General features: G+C 32.9%; 1 protein-coding gene across 1 annotated transcript; it reads right to left on the reverse strand.

Moving 5' to 3' along the window:
• Positions 1-15,909: 15,909 nt before the first annotated feature.
• LOC134250733 (uncharacterized) lies at positions 15,910-21,853 on the reverse strand. Its single transcript, XM_062733100.1, has 4 exons — positions 21,717-21,853; positions 19,892-20,009; positions 16,516-16,579; positions 15,910-16,117 (listed from the first exon to the last, which is right to left on the reverse strand). The coding sequence occupies exons 1-4, from the start codon at positions 21,762-21,764 to the stop codon at positions 16,006-16,008; spliced, it is 342 nt and encodes a 113-aa protein (XP_062589084.1). The 5' UTR covers positions 21,765-21,853; the 3' UTR covers positions 15,910-16,005.
• Between the last annotated feature and the right edge of the window lie 1,472 nt (positions 21,854-23,325).

A 23,325-nucleotide genomic window follows, 5' to 3' on the forward strand; every position in this document is an offset into this window, starting at 1 on the left:
GAAGGAAATAATCTTAGCGAGATTCGTAGGGACTAAAATTTTTGGTCTGGCGTCCCTCCGAGGGAGCGCCAGCTAGACCAAAAAATTTTAGTCCCTACGAATCTAACTGAGATTAAGAAGGGAACAGGCAATCCCTCCTTTTTTTCTAAGATTATTCTCATTGAATATATTGATAAATTTATTATTTATGTAAAGGTTGTCTAAATCTCTTATCTTACAGTATTCATATACATTTGTATATGTTGCCTTTCTAACCGGATGCTTATTTTAATTGTTTGTCAGTTATAGACACCCCTGCCACCCCTAAAGCATACACATGGAAAACAAGGACACTGGCTTGGACTGGCATATTTGAAAATCACAATTTGATTAATATATTGGGACATTTAGTAAGAATGATTTTTTAAAGCATAATTTACATATAATTAGTGCTCTCTCTCTCTCTCTCTCTCTCTCTCTCTCTCACTCCCTCTCTCTCTCTCTCTCTCTGGGACATGCTAACTAAACCTTTTGATATTTAGACTAAATGAAAAATATCAATGTATGAGCAAAATTTAAACAAAGTTTTCAGTAAAAATACATGTATACATCTGACCTGTAGCGTCAACATTACTGAATCGCTCTAGATTAGTACTTAGATACTTGACAATGCGTGATAATGATTATGTAACACACAGAATAATGAGTAAGCCTATATACTAACGTTAAATAGTAATAATGTTATTTATTTAAATTTTCCGCATTACATTTTTCAAAAATTTATATATTTGAACACCTATATACAAATATTTTATCTACAATCATCACATGTACGAAAAATATCGCAAGTCCCTAAACCGCGACTTTGACATTTTCTGCACATTTTGACGTCAAGAGAAAAAATTGATGACTTGTCAAATGTTATGGTTATAACCTGGCTACTGGTAAAGGCTTCTGTTAAACAATGATCCAGAATGGACATGCAGATGTCGAAAGCATTGACTAATGCGAATACAGTTCTCCATTTTTAGCTGTACTGGTCAGAGACCAGAAGAGCTTATGTGATAGTAAGGTGTCTGTCGTCCGTCCGTCTGTCTGTCTGTCTGTCCGACTGTCTGTAAACAATTTTTCAAAACGCTACTCCTCCTAGTTTTGATCTGATTTCAATATAACTTGGCACACAAGTACACTACACTAAGATGTATAAAATAGTGCATCAGTTTTTGATTTCAATGAACGGTGTTGCCATGGTTACTAAAAATAGAATTTTCTGTGAAATTATTTAAAACGCTACTCCTCCTACAGTTTTAATCTGATTTCAATATAACTTGGCACACAAGTAGACTATACAAAAATACCTAAATTTCTGCATCGGTTTTTGATTTCAATGAACGGTGTTGCCATGGTTACTAAAAATAAAATTTTCTTTGAAATTCATTTCAAACACTACTCCTTCTACAGTTTTAGTCTGATTTCAATATAACTTGACATACAAGTGCATCGGTTTTTGATTTCGATGAATGGTGTTGCCATGGTTACTAAAACTAGAATTGTCTGTGAAATTCCTTTAAAACGCTACTCCTCCTACAGTTTTGATCTGATTTCAATATAACTTGGCACACAAGTAGACTACACTAAGACACATAAAATAGTGCATCGGTTTTTGATTTCGATGAATGGTGTTGCCATGGTTACTAAAAATAGAATTTTCTGTTAAATTCCTTTAAAACGCTACTCCTTTTACAGTTTTGGTGTGGTGACAATGGTTTCTTTTCTTATCCTTCGTTATAAGTACAAACCAGTAGAGCTACAGTCTCGAAAGAGATTTCTGGTTTAAAAAATGTTTTTAATTCAACTATAGAACTACTAGGCTATTAAAAATCTGTTTAGCCTACCATATTTACCATGTATAGATAATGTATTTATGCTAAAAAATATTTATGGTTGTGTTTATATAATTTACAGTAACATTTCTTACGATAAATTAAATCCTTGCAATGGGATGTTTTGAATAACATGAAATTATATAAGGTAACTTTGCTTTCAGCATGGGCCAGCTGACCAAACAACATTCATAAATATTAATTTTAAACATGGGGCGCATTCCTCTCGGACAAAATACGCGTAAGATACCAATGTTTGATTTTGCATTTGATTTTTTTTTTCTGAGAGGAATGCGCTCCACTTGAAATTTAAAAATGAATTTGTAAAATCTGTGAAAAATTCAAAACCGTCATAGGCTTTAGCCATTACGATGAAAAAGCCAACATCTGGTTTGACTTAAACTACCCACCCCTGCATTGACCAAGTTGAGTAGATAGGGAAACCACAAATAGTTTTAATGTAAACAATGATTTATTTTTTAAGAAATTCATAGGCCATATACTGTACTTTCTGACTTTTGTTCTTTTGTCAACTCTTAGGAATTTGTTTTGATGTCTTGATTGCTTTGTTAACAGAAGAGGAGGTGTATGCTGACCCAGAAGGATTCCAACTGCAGTCAAGAAGAGAAGAGGAGGTAAGATTCACAGTGTACATCTTGCAGCCTTTCGTGATGTTTACCTTGCATAATGATGTTGACCGTATCAGCATTTGACCCCTTGACTTCCAATTGACAGGATGCGCAGCCAGCAGCAGAGCCCACCTGAGCCCAGCCCAGCCCGCCACAGCCCAACCCAGCCCAACCCAACCCAACCCAGCAGAGGATACAATTCGGCTACTAGGAAGCCTAACAGAGAAGCATTTTAATTTATTTCTTTCCTTCTGTCTCTACTGTATCTTCTGATCACTTCCCTAATATCTAACAGAACTAACCATGCCCTACCCCTTAACATTGATTTTGTTGTAATTTCATTGAATTTGTTTGCTTTGTTTCATTGTTTTGAATTTTTACTAATCTCGTCTCAGGCACTTGGATGTGGTACAACGCGGGAGCACCCAGCCAGCCACAGATGAAGAGAAAGGAGCCCATTGCCCATTTTTGTCTAGCGACTTACAATTGCCAAGGCGGTGAGTTACAGGCTGCTTTTGTAGTACTTTTGGATCCCTGTTTTGCATTTTAACTTGATCAGAAGTTATTGTTCTTCTTTTGACCTCCTGATTTTCTGTGTTTTCAGGAGCGTCGATCCCACAGAAGCGTTCAGCAGCATTCTGAGGAGCAAGGATCAACTACGACCGCACAGCAGTCAAGAAGAATAGAGGAGGTAAGATTCACACTGTACATCTTGCAGCCTTTCGTGATCTTAACCTTGCAAAATGATGTTGACTGTATCAGCATTTGATCTCTTGACTTACAATTGACAGGATGTGCAGCTATCAGCAGAGCCCACCTGCGCCCAGCGCAGCCCACTGCATCTCAGCCCAGCCCAGAAGAGGATCCAGTGATCTAACACCTCTAACAAACTTCTTACAATTAACTCTAACAAACTTCCAACAAATAACACTAACAAACTAACACTTACAAACTTCTAACAATTAACTCTAACAAACTTCCAACAAATAACACTAACAAACTTCCATCAAATAACACTTAAAAACTTCTATCAAATGCCCCTAACAAATTTCCAACAAATAACTCTAACAAACTTTCAACAAATAACACTAACAAACTTCCAACAAATAACACTAACAAACTTCCAACAAATAACTCTAACAAACTTCCAACAAATAACACTGACAAACTTCTAACAAATAACACTAACAAACCTCCAACAAATAACTCAACAAACTTCAAGAAATAACACTAACAAACGTCCAACAATAACACTAACAAACATCCAACAATAACACTAACAAACTTCCAACAAATAACACTAACAAACTTCTATCAAATAACTCTAACAAACCTCCAACAACTAACTCTAACAAACTTCCAACAAATAACTCTAACAATCTCCAACAACTAACTCTAACAAACTTCCAACAAATAACTCTTAAACAATCTCCAACAAATAACTCCAACAAACTTCCAACAAATAACTCTAACATAAACCTGTAACAAATAACTCTAACAAACTTCCAACAAATAACTCTAACAAACTAACACTTACAAACTTCTAACAATTAACTCTAACAAACTTCCAACAAATAACACTAACAAACTTCCATCAAATAACACTTAAAAACTTCTATCAAATGCCCCTAACAAATTTCCAACAAATAACTCTAACAAACTTTCAACAAATAACACTAACAAACTTCCAACAAATAACACTAACAAACTTCCAACAAATAACTCTAACAAACTTCCAACAAATAACTCTAACAAACTTCCAACAAATAACACTGACAAACTTCTAACAAATAACACTAACAAACCTCCAACAAATAACTCAACAAACTTCAAGAAATAACACTAACAAACGTCCAACAATAACACTAACAAACATCCAACAATAACACTAACAAACTTCCAACAAATAACACTAACAAACTTCTATCAAATAACTCTAACAAACTTCCAACAAATAACACTAACAAACTTCCAACAAATAACACTAACAAACTTCTATCAAATAACACTAACAAACTTCCAACAAATAACTCTAATAAACTTCCATCAAATAACACTAACAAACTTCCAACAAATAACACTAACAAACTTCAACAAATAACACTAACAAACTTCAACAAATAACACTAACAAACTAACACTTACAAACTTCTAACAATTAACTCTAACAAACTTCCAACAAATAACACTAACAAACTTCCATCAAATAACACTTAAAAACTTCTATCAAATGCCCCTAACAAATTTCCAACAAATAACTCTAACAAACTTTCAACAAATAACACTAACAAACTTCCAACAAATAACACTAACAAACTTCTATCAAATAACACTAACAAACTTCCAACAAATAACTCTAATAAACTTCCATCAAATAACACTAACAAACTTCCAACAAATAACACTAACAAACTTCAACAAATAACACTAACAAACTTTAACAAATAACACTAACAAACTAACACTTACAAACTTCTAACAATTAACGTTAACAAACTTCCAACAAATAACACTAACAAACTTCCATCAAATAACACTTAAAAACTTCTATCAAATGCCCCTAACAAATTTCCAACAAATAACTCTAACAAACTTTCAACAAATAACACTAACAAACTTCCAACAAATAACACTAACAAACTTCCAACAATAACACTAACAAACTTCCAACAAATAACTATAACAAACTTCTATCAAATAACTCTAACAAACTTCCAACAAATAACACTAACAAACTTCCAACAAATAACACTAACAAACTTCTATCAAATAACACTAACAAACTTCCAACAAATAACTCTAATAAACTTCCATCAAATAACACTAACAAACTTCCAACAAATAACACTAACAAACTTCAACAAATAACACTAACAAACTTCAACAAATAACACTAACAAACTTCCAACATATAATACTAACAAACATCCAACAAATAACACTAACAAACCTCCAACAAATAACACTAACAAACTTCCAACAAATAACACTAACAAACTTCAAACATATAACACTAACAAACTTCCAACAAATAACACTAACAAACTTCTATCAAATGACACTAACAAACTTCCAACAAATAACACTAACAAACTTCTATCATATAATTATAACAAACTTCCATCAAGTAACACTAACAAACTTCCAACAAATAACACTAACAAACTTCCATCAAGTAACACTAACAAACTTCCAAGAAATAACTCTAACAAACTTCCATCACATAACATTAACAAACTTCTATCAAATAACTCTTACAAACTTCCAACAAATAACACTAACAAACTTCTATCAAATAACACTAACAAACTTCCAACAAATAACTATAACAAACTTCCAACAAATAACACTAACAAACGTCTATCAAATAACTCTAACAAACTTCTAACAAATAACTCTAACAAACTTCCAACAAATAACACTAACAAACTTCCAACAAATAACACTAACAAACTTCCAACAAATAACACTAACAAACTTCTATCATATAACTACAACAAACTTCCATCAAATAACTACAACAAACTTCTATCAAATAACTCTAACAAACTTCCAACAAATAACTCTAACAAACTTCCAACAAATAACTCTAACAATCTTCCAACAAATAACTCTAACAAACTTCCAACAAATAACTCTAACAAACTTCCATCAAATAACATTAACAAACTTCTATCAAATAACTCTTACAAACTTCCAACAAATAACACTAACAAACTTCTATCAAATAACACTAACAAACTTCCAACAAATAACACTAACAAACTTCCAACAAATAACACTAACAAAAGTCTATCAAATAACTCTAACAAACTTCTAACAAATAACTCTAACAAACTTCCAACAAATAACACTAACAAACCTCCAACAAATAACACTAACAAACTTCCAACAAATAACTCTAACAAACTTCCATCAAATAACATTAACAAACTTCTATCAAATAACTCTTACAAACTTCCAACAAATAACACTAACAAACTTCTATCAAATAACACTAACAAACTTCCAACAAATAACTATAACAAACTTCCAACAAATAACACTAACAAAAGTCTATCAAATAACTTTAACAAACTTCTAACAAATAACTCTAACAAACTTCCAACAAATAACACTAACAAACCTCCAACAAATAACACTAACAAACTTCCAACAAATAACACTAACAAACTTCTATCATATAACTACAACAAACTTCCATCAAATAACTACAACAAACTTCTACCAAATAACTCTAATAAACTTCTAACAAATAACTCTAACAAACGTCCAACAAATAACACTAACAAACCTCCAACAAATAACTCTAACAAATTTCCAACAAATAACTCAAACTTCCAACAAATAACTCTAACAAACTTCCAACAAATAACTCTAACAAATTTCCAACAAATAACTCTAACAAACTTCCAACAAATAACTCTAACAAACTTCCAACAAATAACACCTACAAACTTGTAACAAATAACACTTTAAAAATCTTCCAACAAATAACTTTAACAAACTTCCAACAAATAACTCTAACAAACTTCCAACAAATCATCCTAACAAACTACCAGCAAATCATCGTAACCAACCAGTAACAAATCATCTTAACACTACTAAAACTACTAACAGTCTGCTTAATGTTGTGTGATGCGTCTAGTGTGTTGGTGTTAGTGTCTGTGTGCTTGTCGCCTCTCGCTTTCAGCCATCACCGCTGGCTAGCAGCAATGCGAAAAGGGAAGGAATTTTTATGTCTTCCCCTGCCAGTACATAGCCTCTCCACAACAAGTCCTATGCGATGCCTCCACGTGGAAGCAGACGGATACTGGGCAGCTTTTGGTCCCAGGCTAAGTTCGCAAGGGCGCATACTTAGATGAATCTTGATAGTCTTTACTGGTACTTCATCTAGGTACTGAGAAAACTGATCACTACCCCAGTTTAATAGGGGACCCAATTGATATAAGTGCTGGCTATTTATCCCTATTAAAATAGAAGTGAACCTTTGTCCATTGTCATTCGTCATCTTCTTTGTTGTAAACTTTCACATTTATATCTTTAGAAGTACTGGGCCAAAGTCAGACAAAATTGGCACAGAGTATCTTTGGGTAAATGAGATTCAAGTTTATTCAAATGAAGGTCCACACCCTCTTCCAATGGGAGATTATTACATAAGTGTAAAATTAAAGACATCTTTTAAAGGAGATCTGAAGATTTAAAAATCTTTTCAAGAACCACTGGGACAGTAAAGTTACACTAATGTAAATCATCTTTACGTAGTGTAGATTTAAATTTATTCAAATCAAGACCCACTGGGATAGGGTGGGGCAACAATGGGGGATCAAAAATATACTGTGGTTTCATTAATATTGGTTGAGCACCAATTTTCGAGGATTTCATTGTTGAGCATGCAGATCCACGAATTTAAATGTTCATTGAATTAAGACATATGTTATTCATTTGTATAGGCAATGTTTTAGTCCACGCAATTACGTATCCTCAAAAACATCTGTTTTACAAAATCCACTAAATTGATGCCAACAAAAATTAATGAAACCACAGTACATAAGAATATATAGGTAAAATCTCTCTTTTTAAATTTTCAAGAACAACAAACCTACAATTAGTCAAATTGATATGGAATCATCCTTGGGTAGTGAAGATTCCAGTTTGTTCAAATCATGACCCCCAGGGGTAGGTTAGGTCCAAAATAGATGATCAAAGTTTTACGTTAGCCAATATATATGAAAACTTATTTAAAATATCCTCTCAAGAACATCCTCAGGTAGTGTAGTCATTTAAAGACAGATGATACAAACTTGTATCAAAAATCCTGAAAATAATAACCTAAGTTATATTTATATGAGTGAAATAAATAAGTTTAACCGCACAGATTTTTATTTTTCATTTCAAAAATCTCAACAAATGGGATTTTAGAGACAAAACAATTGTATAGATTGATTAGGGATGGTTAAATTTGGAACATTATTTACATTCAAAATAGGTAATTAAAAAAAATATACAATCCAGGCATCCATATTTTTATTTGCATCATTTGTCCTTAAGTTTGTTCAAATCTTGACCCTGGAGGTAGGGTGGGGCTACAATGGCTGATCAAAGTTTTACATAGAAATATATAGAAAAAATCTCCGAAAATCTTCTCAAGAATTGCAAAGCCATGTTTAAGTTTGTTTCTGGGGTTAGTGGGTCCACAAACGGAGATCAAAGATTTACTTAAGAAAAAAGAGGAAAAAATCTTTTCAAGAACAGAAAAGCTATGTTTATAGTCATATTGACATGTGAACATCCTCAGGTAGTAAAGTTTTCGATTTGTTCTAATCATTACCTCTTGGGTATGGGAGGGGCCACAATGGGGAATCAAATTAAAAGAAATTGTTAAATTCTTTTCTCAAGAACAGCAAAGTTATATGCTATACATGTATTAATTTGGAGGCATCCCCCTGAACAGTTATATTAATTTGGAGGCATCCCTATTAAGTGTAAAATGTAAGCATTTTAAATATAAATCTTTCACACACCCCCTAAAGTTATATTGATTAGTAACACACTTGTATTACTGATAGGTTGAAAATATGGCTTGATCAGGTAGTGTTAATGTATTTTAAATTTTTTTAAGATATTGACAAGAGCATTACAGCCCTACAGAAATTGGTGAAAGCATCTGTTAAATGAAAATTGTAACACTCAGAAGTATGTTGACCCTTACTATATAGTGAAATGAATAACTACAGCCGGACAGGAACATTGGGCTATAATTCAGTCTACCTTTCAAATCAGTTGTATTTTTTTAACCTTGCATTGGAAAGAAATTAGCGCTGACCTGCTTTAAACACAAAATACTACATTTCAACTTTAAAAAATGCATATATGGACAGTTGCAAAAGGTGAAAAAAAACTAGAAATGGCAAGACCAATGGATGTGGACCGGCCCTTCAAGAGTGGAAACGAGCAGCTACACCACACAAGAATTCATTGAATTGGTGGAAAAAACAGAAAAAAGTTTATGCATGTGGACCCTGTAAGATGTGGAAATGTACTAGCTCAGCTAGACAGGATTTGGTAGAAAAACCAGGAAAAAGGCAAGACCAATGGATGTGGACACTTTAAGATGACTGGAAATGAGCAGCTACAGCTAGGAATGATGGAAAAGCTGGGAAGAGGTAAACCTGTATATAAACGAAGATGTTGACCCTCAAAGATGTGAAAATGATAGATACAGCAAGATTTAATTACCACAGTGGATAACTGTCACTTATCAGGTATGTCACATAAAAATGGTGTTTTTTTTGTTTTGTTTTGTTTGTTTGTTTTTTTTTTTTTTTTGTTGTTGAAAAAACATCAAATAAGTATCTGATCCTTGAGCTGTATACCAGCAGTGCTTAATTTATACATAGATCAATTTTTTGCCCATTTTATTTCAGCCCTTTTTGCCCTTAATTCTAGTGGGTGAATTTAGAACGGGTTGAATTTTGAAAAAAAAACCTGAATATAACTGTAAGCAAATTTTTAAATTGGGAAAAAATTGTCTGCAATCATTAGAGGATGAATTAAAACGGCCAGAGCAAAAATAACTTCGAATACTGAGTATTTTACATACAGATGTGTTTTTTGTGAATTTATGTTTATACCATCATAAATGCTGAAATTTATGAACTATTTTATAGTGTGGTTTGGTGATTTGGTGGCTGTACCCATTAAGATACTCAAGATGAAAGTATGTTGATTTCTTTGACATAATGAATACCTACGAGCCCTCAGGTATGGGAATGTTTACCTTTGTATTTTATGCTATTCTGTAATCTGACACTGTTCTTTATTTTATTTTGTTGGTCCTCATTTGGTTAATGAGCATTTTTTTTCATTCATTCAGAGAAAATTAAAGTATTGAAGAGGCATATTCTTGTGATTGTATTTGGTGAAAGATGACTAAGCAGAAAGCCAGATCTGTGGAGCACACGTACATCCATGGGTGTCTTGAGTTGTTAGAGGGTATGGGGTCGCCCACTCAGACACGTGGGTTTTCCCCAGGTGTTCCAGTTTCCTCCCACGCTGACCCCCCCCCCTTTTTTTTGTTTAAGACCATTGAGACATTATCTTTGAAGATATATTCTAACGTAAATATTTTTTTTATTTCTTATCTATTTTTTTGTTCTAAGGTTATTTTATGATGTTATTACAATCTTTTTTTCTGAAATTATATCAAATATGTTGCAGATATAGTATCAATTGTATGAAATAAGTATTCCTGTAATGTACAAATTCTGTCAGCAGTTGTACAAGTTATAATTTGTATGGTCAATTCGGATTATTTACTAGCTGTTTATGTAAATAAATATATTTTATACTGTAACTAAATATGCTGTAAAATTAATAAATATTTAATGTGAAATGATTTGCATTTTAAAAAATATAAAATTTGGATTTGAAAATGTTTTTTTTTTTGTTAATGTTAACTGTGTTTCGTAAATTGTAATTTGTTTGTGTAAAATCATGTGATTTAATTAATTGTGATTGTGAAAACAAACAAAAGAAAAACAAATGCAAAATATGAAAGCCAAAAGAAAACAACGCAAAAAGAAAAAAAGAGAAAAGACTAGCGAAAACCAATAAAATAAAAAAAACAAACGGCAAAAAAAACAACAACAAAAAAAAAACAAAAAAAACAAAAAAAAAAAAAAGAAAGAAAAGAAAGAAAAAAGATTTGAATGAAAAAAAAAATTAAAAAGGTGGAAAACTATGGAATGCCATATACGACAGCCAACTGCTTACTGCCAAATGCTAACTGCTTACTGCCAACTGTCAGCTGCTTACCGCCAACTGCCACACATATTTGAATAAATTTTCATATTTATTTTTGATATATTCATGTGTATTTTAAAAAAAACGGACGCGGATCCAGGATTTTTTTCCAAGAGGGACACCCGGGTAGAAAAAAAACCAACCCAGAAATTTCTTGACAAGAAAAAAAGTAAACTCAGTTAAATTCCTAAATTGAAGAACTATTTTGGTGGGAGGGGGGGGGGTCTCATGCTTTAAGTCTATGAGATTTTTTCAATTAAACACGGATCGGCGTTTTAGGGGGGGGGTGCAAGGTCCCTTTTAATTTATGCATTATATAAATTTCAGTTAGTTTAGTTTGTACATTAAATACCTTTACAAATTTCAAAGGGATGGTCCGGACCCCACCCACCCCTCTGTGCATATAAAACATATCTTTTTTTGTAAAATCAGATAAAAATATCTGAGAAAAATGTTCAAAGGTTCATAATTAATGGGAAATTGAAATTTATTTTAAAATAACTCCCCTGTGAATCAACAAAAAATCCTTTTTTTTCAGTTTTTATCCTTTCCAAGGATTATGTTGTCTCATGTAGGGGTTGGGGATTAAAAACAGGAAAATAGTCATTTTATAAGATAACAAATAAAAAATAATATACTTTATCAATCTCATATGTTGAATTTTACGTTAATAAGAACATCCGATGAGATTAAAGAGTCCCCAAATGAAAAAAAGGGGGAAACAAAATACTATAACAAACTACTTACAAAACATATGTTTTGAAAGTGTTTTGATAGTATAGCAAATCACATGCAAATGAGCTAACAAAACACTATAACAAGTTACTTTGAAAACACTCTAACAAACTACTAACAAAACGCTTTAACAAAATACTTACGAAACACTCTAACAAACTACTAACAAAACACTGTGTTTTGATAGTATTCCATTAGTATAGAAAATCACATGCAAATGAGGCTAACAAAACACTCTAACAAAATACTAACAAAGCATAAGTAACAAATCATCAATAAACCACTAAATTTGAATTTTTAAAATTATAATTAGCAAATTCACAAGTCTTTGAAAACATCTAAACACAGTCTCATATTGAAACATATTATAAACATCTTGTTTCACAGTATTTTGAATTCCAGGTTTGACATTATTGTTCAATAGACAATAGCACACCATTCCAACATTTAAAAACACCAAGTTCGATTCATGATCACTCTCTTATAGCAATCATTCTCTGCAGTGAAATCCTTTGGTGTAAGAGATATAATTCTCAATCCATTGACCATTTCTCCATTCACATACATTTTCACAGAATTTTTAAGTATAATTATAATTCATTTAACCCAGTGCTTAAAACTGATCTAAGCTGGGTAGTATATGGATTAAAGGTCAATCTTAAAATGAACAAAAACCCAATAAAAACAGGCCATATACACATCCACATTCACAGATTGAAGGTTTAACTGTAGTCCAGTTTAAAAGAACTTTATGTCATGCAATAAATAAATACCTCTGTTATATCCAGATTCATCCTGATTTTGCTTTTTCCAATCAGGGATCAATATATATGCTTACACTTTACATGTCCCTTCATCAATCTCTATGTTTCTCTCTGACCTAGTGCTGGTGGTTTGAAAATTGGCGCAAAACTAGTAACACAGGATATAAATAGATAAGTTGTTCTTGGAAGATTTTACTGCTCTTAGATAAGTCAACCCTTAACATGTCTGTTAATCAAATGAAATGCTAACAAAATATTAATTTGATGCAGACAAGTACAATGAAACACTTTCAAAATGCAATTTCATTCTGCAGAGTGTAATGAAACATTAATAAAACACCAACATTGTAATGAAACATTAACAAAATACCATGCCACCCCATCCTGTAAAGTATAGCATTGATGTTTCGTTAAATGCAACACTTTCAAAACATACTAAGAAAATATAAAAGTATGATTTGGTAGTGTTTTGAAGATATTTTGAAAGTATTTTGTTAGATTTCTTTTTCATTTGGGTCATTTATCCATTTTCATTAGTATTTGAAGATCTGATGATATGTTCAGTCTGATTTCAATTGATAAAATCTACCCCTTATTAAAGGAGTTATACATAAGAGCAATTAAATTTTTGTCAATGGTTTTTAGAATAAGTACTAAAAACTGACCTTGGAACACCCCCCACCCCCCTACCGAAAACGCAGACCTGTATTAAGTTAATTTGTACAGTATGAAAAGTCATAGATATGAAGATATGGAGCATAACCCACCCACAAGGCCAAAATAATTTTTCACGTTTACGAAAGGAGTTTACGTTATTTTTCTTATCAAGAAATTTCTCAGTTCGATTTATTTTTATTGGGGTGGATCCATGTTTTTTTAATTTTGATTTTTTGTTTTGACAATTCACATAAATATCAACGAAAATATGAAAATTTATTCAAATATGTGTGGCAGTTGGCAGTAAGCAGTTGGCTGTCGTATATGGCATTCCATAGAAAACAAAAAAAGCACAAAACTTTTAATGCTGCCTGCTTAAATTAACATGTTTGCATGTTTTTTCAAGCAGAAGGTTCCAAGCCCTTAAAAGCAGAGGAGAAGTTTTGGTATTATGTGTTTATGACATATATTACTGAATCTATATTCAGTGCCAAATTAATGTAGACAAAACTGATCATGAGATTTTTTATCATCAGAAGATACCTTATCAATTTGATGTATACAATGCATCAATTCAGATATTATTACAGTAATTCAAATCTCTTCAAATATTTACTATCAGTGGTGTCTTCAATTTTTAGTGCAGTTTTTCCTGAAGTGAGGTGCATCATCATTATTTTCAGAGGCACCCTTGTTGTCCTCTTCAAAAATGATTATTATCAAAAGTTGAATGAATAAAAAAAGACCACAATTAATGCTCATCTTTGTTGCATTGATTCTGTTTCTTGTGAAAGAGATTTTTTTTAGACATATTCAGGTCATCTGACATCTGATATTACTATTTATTAGTACTGGTACATGTGTTATGTTTAGCTACAGAACCTAGTTTAAAAAAAAAACTGTTTTATATATTGCACTAATACAAATTGGTAAGCAGTATTCAAATGTGACATAATTTTCTACCAGGGTAATATATCTTAGCTGGGGTATTCATGTTCTATGGACATTTTTCTTGTTTAAGATTCCCATGGAACCATGTTTTGAATAAACCACACTGAAATAATTTCATCTGTCATTGTTCTGCTGTTCTTAAGAACTTTCTGTGTACATTGATTAACAATTGTAAATGACCTTAGAAGGGTGTATATCATATATCTATCAATATTGTACCAGCACTTCTGACACTGTAATGCACAATGACTATCATAAATGAGCTATTTTACTCAAATGCTTGTAGATTCATCATTTCAGCTCATCTGATCACAATTTGTCTGTAGTCTGTCTTCCTGTCTGTCTGTAAACTTTTCACATTTTCAAATTTTTCTTCAGAACCATAGGACCAATTTCAACCAAAATTATCAAAAAGCATCCTTGAGTGAAGGGGATTCAAGTACATTCAAATGAAAGGTCACACCCTTATTCAAGTGGAGATAATTAAGAACAAGAGGCCGATGGGCCACCCCATCAGTCACCTGAGTAGCGTTGACCATGCTGTACTTTACCAGATTTCCCCTTGTAATACCTATTGTGACCCCACCCTACCCAATGGGTCATAATTTGGACAATTTAAAATCTACACTACCCCAGGATGCTTTCACATAAGTTTCAGCTTTTCTGGCCCAGTAGTTCCTGAGAATAAGATTTTTAAAGATTTTTCCTATACATATATTTCAATGTAAAAATTGGATTCCCTATGGCGGCCCCGCCCTACCCCCGGGGGTCATGATTTTAACAATTTAGAATCTACACTATCCCAGGATGCTTCCACATATGTTTCAGCTTTTCTGGTTCAGTGGATCTTGAGAAGATGGTTTAATGACCCCACCCCAATTTTTCTCTTTTCTACATTATCTCCCCTTGGAAGGGGACTTGGTCCTCCATTTTAACAATTTAAACTCCCCTTCATCCAAAGATGATTTGTATCATGTTTGGTAAAAATTGGCTAAGTGGTTCTTGAGAAGAAGTTGAAAATGTGAAAAGTTTATAGATGGATGGACGGACGACGAACAACAAGTGATCAGAAAAGCTAACAAGGTGATTCAGAGAATATATGTCCCCCGCTCAAGGAAAAAGAAGAGAATGTACTGACCTGAGGTCATTTTAAGAAGGACAGGAGGGGCCATAGGGAGTCTTCTTTAGGCCATAAGGAGTTGTGATATAAGATGTCACTGCAAAAGCTCAAAGGCTTCTCGAGACATCACGCGGAAATGAGAGTGTTTAAACAGAATTTTTGAATTTATGACCTTGAACTTTTTTTTTTTTTTACCTTTTCACCTCAAAATCAATAGGGATCCTCCTTAATTAAGCCCTATGGAGTTACTGTGTAAAATTTCATTGCAAAAACTTCTCAAGATGTCAAGGTCATAGATTCTTTCTGTTTTAGGACTTTCGTTCTCTCATGATGTTGTGCATAGAAACACTGCTTGGACCCGTTGTATCACACATCAAAGAAGGGAAAAATGCCATAGCAGTCAATGAGATCTTTATTCCAATGTATTCTTTATCAATCACAATCACATTTTATCAATATATAACAACAAATTTTATAAAAATTCAATCAGAATCGTCCAGTGAAAGCGAACCATCAGTATATAACACTTCATTGTTTTTAATTCTTTCCACTGTCCTTAAGTATCTCTGGTAATCTTTGTAGCCAAGATAAAATCTGTAAGAAAGAAAAAGTTACTCTGTAAGTAAAATTAAAACAAATGCTCCATAGGTTAAAGAGGTTTGTTTTAACCCTTGATATAGGTTACAATAAACACTTCAATATAATACAGAGAAGTTTATAATTTGTATACACATTTTCCTTTTTATGACTATGTAATATGCTCATTGAAGTATATGATATAAAATTTTGGGACCTTAAAAAAATAATTACCATAAAAGAATTGTAAATTTTATTACAGGTATTTTAAACTTATATAGGAGACATAAACTGGCTGTACCCTGTATGCTCTTTATAGTTTTAAACATTTTCCACACTAACAACTCCAGAAAAGCTTAGTTTAGCCAGCTTCTTGGCATAGGTAAAATACAATGGATACAAAACGGAAAACTTACGTGGTTCCAAAATATGTACCAATGAAAGCTAGTGATCCTATTTGCACACCTTTACGTAAATTACCTGAAATCAAAAGAGGAACTTGAACATGAATATATGTGAGTGTGTGTGTGTGTGTGAGTATGTTTCATGACAAACCTAATGGCCAGTTGCATATCTATGGCTCAGATAAGTACAGCTCAGTGGTTGATCCGTGGATCACGTAAGCCGGGTTTAAATCCCAGTTGAGTCGGGATTACCTGAGTCGCATTTCTGTTGCACGCTATAAAACTGAGTAAGGTTTACCTAATCTTGACTTACTCATATAAGATGTTGAAGGATAATAGGTTTCCTCACATTACAGCACTTCAAAACAAGTTTTAATACTAGTAAATGGATGAAACTTAAAAGGATATATTTAAAAACAAAGATATATATTGATGTTAAATTGTAAATTAAAAATGCCGAAAAAATGCAATACAATTTAATTCAAATCACGGCATCTTTCATCAAAACTCAAACCATAAGAAAATATAAAATCGCAAACAAAATAAAGCTTTTACAAAAGACTGAAGAGAAGAAAACAGGGATGGGGGTCTTGGAATAAGTAATTTAGAAACAATACCAAAACACAAGATATGGGTAATTAATAAAGGAACAATATATAAATTTAGATTTGTAGTTTAAAAAGATCAAATGAAAAAAAAATGTATAAGACATTATTTTTAAGACAACACATATTAGCTATGTTTTCTAGAGAATTTTTTACAGCGGCAAAATGATAGGGGACGAACATGTCCTCCCTCCCCCAGTTCCTACGGCCATGTAGATAGCCTGATTAATCAGATAACTGAAATACTTTTTATCCTTAGGAAAATCGGCATTATTAGAAATAATTGGGATGTGTATCATCATCAATTCCTAAATTTGATTTAAATTTGGTATACTGAGTATTAGAAAGTTTCTATAAAATTCCTGCTTATGTACATTTATGTATTTTAAAAGTACCTTCAAAAACTTTATATTACAGCTCAGTGTTAAAACGGCACATTGAACAGTTGTTAAAGAATTGTGCAAAAAGAAAAACCCCATGCAATATGGCCATAAAAATTTTCTTGCAGAATAGCTCTTTTAATACTGCAAAATCTATCAATGCAATCATCATTACCATAAAACATTTCTGTAACATAGAAATATTTCAAATATCAAGATATTCTACCCAAAAATCCATGGAAATGTTATAAAGCCGGGTTTAAACCACCCCTACACCAGGTTCAGAATTTACCGTAATTCTGAGCCGTACTCAGTCAATCCTTACATGCGTGCAATGCGAAAACTTGGATTTAAACCCGGAATCATTGATCGTAGGTTTAAATCTGAGGTACGCAACCGGCCATAAGAGTTGTAAATCTTTCTTTCACTCAGTTGACAATGGTTTTGTTGGAGTGAAAATTTTCAATGTTCAACTCAACTGCATGCAATATTTATTATATTATACTGTGTCTGGTTATAAAACAAGCCAAGATCATAAGCAAGTAAAGCAACCTTGCATCAAGTACGAGTTTGCAACATTTCCAAAATAACCCCATGATACACCCTCAGATCTAAAGCTACCATTGTGCATGTTGTGTGAAGCCAAAACTAACAGTATTATCGAAGCAATATGAGCTGCAAATTTGATGTCAGAATTTTTTGTTGCAAAATTTTAAATAACTTTTTCAATGACAGAAAAAACTAGATATCATAGAGATGGTGTCCATCTCAAAGGGTACAGCTCTTAGCAATGTACATGAAAATGTAACATAGCTGAAAAGGGTTTTACTTTATTTTGAAGGTGTTTGAGATTAAAGGGGACAAAAAGTACTACTGCGGGTACTCCCTGAAAAATAATACAATTAAAAATCTTTTAGAAATGTATCCTCTCTGAAAATTGTTGCATATCCTCTATCATAATATGGAAGGAAAATCACAAATGTTCCATATCCAGTCAATTTGTTTGAGGGTGAGTGGAATTAAGGGAAAGAAATTATGCAGTGAACAAAGACTTTATGTAAAAAGAGAGGCTATTTTTTACCTTGACCATTGACCTAGAAACTTTGTTCAAGGTCACTGCACATTCATTGACCAAAGGCACTCTGTGAGTGAAGTATGAGCAACATTGAACTAATAGGAGAGTAAATATGCTCCGAACAAGGATTTTCACATAATTCTGTTATGGTCTTAACCTTTGACCTAGAAACATGGTTCAAGGTCACTGCAAACCAGTTACCCAAAGGCACTCTGTTGGTGAAGTATGAGCCAGATTGGGTCAAGGAGAGAGAAGATATGATCTAGACAAGGATTTTTAATAAAATTCTGTTATGACCTTGACCTTTGAACTAGAAACAACTTAACAACTTGCCAAAGTGACTGTTGGTGAACTTCATGACACACACTATAATCATAGCAAGCAATTTTTGTGTCAATGAGCTTCAAATGATACTCCATTATGAAAACATGGTAAAGTCATGAATGCATGATGGGCAAACAGATGGATAGACAAGTTGATTGTAATGTACCCCCCAATTTTTGTTTGCTTGGGTATAGTATAATGTTTGTTAGTGCTAGGGTTGTATCAATATATTGATACGTATCGACATTCAAGAAAAATATTGTATCAAAAAATTACTTCCAATACGTATCGGACAAGCAGTTTTTCTTCTAATTCTGCTAAAAAGATGGGAATTTTAATCAGGAAAGATTATATTTCACTTTTTTGAATTAAAACTGATCAATAATTATAGATTTATAAAGGAAATAACAGAGTTTTTATAGTTATTATAAAATACATAATTTTATTTTAACATTTTGATTTTACTGTCAATAAAAGTTTATATTGTAAGTGTTTTATTTACTAACTATGGGATAAGAACTTTGAAACGGGTAATAAAACACTAATTTTTTTATGAAATCCAAGCATTAAATGATTTTTAAGCCTTTTTTGATGGACTTGTTTTAGAATCCAATATATCGCATATCGCTTTAAAAAAATATTGTATCATATCGTATCGAATTTTTTTGCTCAATACAAAACCCTAGTTAGTGCATGGTGCTTCTGCTTCAAGTGAGCATCATGGTCCATATGCCTCTACTTTCAAATTAAAATAGTTTTATATACTGTAAAATCCCATATTTTTATGGTGTCAAATATTCGTGGTTTGAGGAAAAAGTGCTGGTACATGGGGATTTGATTTCATGGATAAAGAAGCTTTTAGTAGTTGTTCATATAAAAATTTACATTTAGTGGTGGGCTTGAATTCGTCGTGGGTCTCTTCATACCTCGAAAACAATGAAAATTAAACCCCCATGAAAATTAGTGATTTGATTTCACAGTACATTTTTTTGACTATGACTTACTTGTGAAAAGAAAGTATCCCAAGGTTGAAGAAAATAATCCAATAAGGGAATTCCTTAAAGAAACTTTCATGTATGGTATAGTATTTGCATCAAGTCCAAACAACACTATTCTTTTTCTCTGAAAAGAAATAAAAATCAAAAAATTCAAACATGCTGGATGTATGCATGTAAAATGTCCTTAGTATAATTCCACATACTATACAGTGATGGAAAATATGATGCCATGATAATACTTGAAAAAAAGACAAAATGCTTACTTTTAACTACTGTGGATGACATAAGTTTTATGTCACCTTATCTTCACGAGATAGCACTTAGCTCACAAAATGATACACCACTTTCCGTATCATTATAATAGTCATGTTTTGTTGTAAGGGACCCAAAATAAGTCTCAGATTAAAGAAAGTAAATACTTAATATCACGATTACCTATTACCTAACTTAGCAGAACTCTTTCGTGATGGAACAGGGCTCGACATTAACGCTTGTCCGCTTGTCCGGTACCAATGAAAAAAAATTTCGGACAAGTGAATATTGCTGGGCACTTGTCCGATTGGACAAGTGATTTTTCTATGTAAAGAAGTCTTCAAATAATAATAATAAAACAAAAACCCAACTATTGTAAAGTTTATCGAATATAAACGGAAGCAGTACATAAACCTGAATTTCGATCCCGATATCAAACGCTATGTAAGTTCACACTTGATCGGGATCGATGTTCACTAATTGCAGCCATACTATTGCATGGCGTGGATCTCACGACGTTTGCGAGTTTAGAATATATTTGATTGATACATGTATTACAGATTCACTTGCGAACATTTATGCTATTGTCAGGACAGGAAGTCTAGATAAAATTTAGTTTTATATGTGTTTGTATTATTTATCAATAACAAGCACATTTAATTTTTTAATTGTTTTCAAGTTGACATAACAAGACATTCATTGAAAAATTTTCGGACAAGTGAAGTTGAAGTTCGGACAAGTAAATATCTTGGTCACTTGTCCGAATGGACAAGTAGGGAAAAAAGTTAATGTCGAGCCCTGATGGAGGTAGGAAACATCTGTTGAATGGGGGCAAATGTGCTATTAAATAGAATGCAAGATTGATCATTATAGAATTTATAAGAATAGGTAAGTAAAAAATCCAGGTGGAATACCTTGCTAAACAATTGCTGAACCAGCCTAATCAATATTTGAGAGTAGCTAATCCTAAAATGCTACATTTTTAAAGGTATTTTTAACTAAGTGGACTCTTCTCATTAAGAGTCATCGAAAATCATCACATTTTAAAACTGATAAGGTATTCTAAACTTTCCTTAATTGACAATCTACTATTTGGAGTTCAATCCTTCGCAAACTTTCGGCATAAAATTGTTTGAAAATTGAATCATTCGATTGTCACTACTGTAAACAATGCCATGTGCCCCAGAAATCTTGAGAGAAATAGAACTTTCTAGAGACTTCCCCGCAAAAGAGCGGTAGTAAATTAGATAACTGCGAGGTACTCGCGATATTACGTATTAGGAGGTCACAGTAGCACTATGTAATAATCTTTGAAAGTGGTATAAGAGGTCAGGAGTTGCGGATAAAAGATGGGAATTTTTTCCCCCTTGGGGAGACCTCCCATTTTCATAAACGATGTTACATCACTGTGGATTGTTCGTAGTAAATGGTATATTAAATTATTTCATAAAGGGGGATTCTTCTCGCCTTGTACGTCCCGTTTCTTTCTTTGTCAACTGACACTTAAATCTGAAAAGTACATGGTATGGTTTATATTCTAATCCGTCGTTAAAAAAAGTTGATCAGCAAAAAGACAGACCTTTACTGCTTGTTCATTTTCACTCACTACAGATGCAACGTCGGACATCCTTCCAATGCAATTTAATTTTTAAAGAAGCTACATTTGCAAGATCATTTGGCTTTTGTAACAAAACAATCAAATAGGAACTATTGAAACGTCACTAAAAAAAGAAACCAAACACGGCCCGTTTTCCGCTTTCCCTTTTGAATTTAGTAAAAAATATTCCTGCATCGTTTTGAAAAGGGGAGGCCATAGAAAAAAATCAACTTGAAAAAAAATTGACAACCCCCCTCCCCCTCTAAGGAATCGCCAGAATTGTCGAAAATCCTACTTATTAAAGTGAGGAAGGGAGGGGGGTCCAATTTCTTCCAGTATACTGAATTTTTATTCATCACATACCGTCACGGATCTAGAGGGGGATCGGCATGTCCGGACCCCCACTGGAATTTGCAGTCATTAAATGTACATTCTAAACCAAGCAAAAGTGACCTTGGACCCCCCCCCCGGCTCCAAAATACGCGGACCCCTCCTCGAAACTCGGATCTATGCGTAAAAATGGTATGAAAAGTCGAAGGTATAAAGCAGTATAAACTGTTTTGATGAGGTATGAACATGAATATGATTACTGATAGAAGTGGTCAGTGAGGTTGCAACAGAAGCAGTACTTAAATTCTCTCAAATAAAAATCAATTTATTGCTATTGAACATTTTCGGAATCTCAGACACCTGACATCGTACTACGGACAGCGGACTGCAAACAATAGACGACTTTCGGGGAGCATATATAAATACGTTTTCAAAAAGCCTGTTTATCGTATAGATAATTCATTATCGTTATACGATTTTACACTACTAGACTTGTCTTCAAGAAAAGAGGCGACCCATTCCATGCAATGTATTTGTTGTTATAACTCGTGCAAATGAAAAAATTTTATTACCGAGTTCAATGAAATATATACGTGACATTCTAATTACTTTTTTGACATGCTCCCTAAATTGAAAAGTCCGCAGTCCGTTGTAAGTTGTCAGGTGTCCGAGATTCAAAAAATTGTTATCAACCGAGTGTCCGATAACAACCGAGTAGCCGATAACGCACACTGCTCAACGCGTTATCGGCTACTCGGTTGTTATCGGACACTCGGTTGATAACAATTTTTTATAAATATGGATACAAAATAAAGCCTCGATGCGTTTGTTAGCCTTGTGAAGGCTTTAAAAGTCAAATTTGTTATATTTTGCAAGTTTTTCTCCAATTGGCATTGCTGTAAATAGTTTTTTTCTTCAAAATCCTGATATTTACCTAGCGTTAATGATTGTCCACGAGAAGACATCGTCAGAATCTTGTAAATATGTAATTAAAGGACAAAAATTGCCCAATTTTAACTTTCAGTATGCTATCGGAAATACAGTTGAATAATTCACTTTGTTATCGGAAACTTCGGTTTTGGTTATCGGAAACTTCGGTTTTGGTTATCGGAAACAAAGGTTGAGATAGATTAGGAAAAAAGTAAAGAAACGACAGAAATCCGCATGAAATCTAAATATTTAAAGTGGCTGGCACACGATTCTAATTTTTGGTTATTATTTGCCTCTTTTAAGAATATGTAACTTTTTAAAAAAAATGTGT

Source organism: Saccostrea cucullata, unplaced genomic scaffold (genome assembly GCF_032062105.1).
Source record: "Saccostrea cucullata isolate Sc308-1 unplaced genomic scaffold, CSIRO_AGI_Scuc_v1 ctg2548, whole genome shotgun sequence".
Classification (NCBI taxonomy): domain Eukaryota; kingdom Metazoa; phylum Mollusca; class Bivalvia; order Ostreida; family Ostreidae; genus Saccostrea; species Saccostrea cuccullata.

Coding starts and splice junctions, on each gene's coding strand:
- LOC134250733 (XM_062733100.1), bottom strand. CDS start 21,764: ATGTCCGACGTTGCATCTGTAGTGAGTGAAAATGAACAAGCAGTAAAG. Junction 16,580..19,891: donor GGGATACTTTCTTTTCACAA/GTAAGTCATAGT, acceptor TTTTGATTTCAG/GTAATTTACGTAAAGGTGTG. Junction 16,118..16,515: donor GGTACATATTTTGGAACCAC/GTAAGTTTTCCG, acceptor TCTTTCTTACAG/ATTTTATCTTGGCTACAAAG.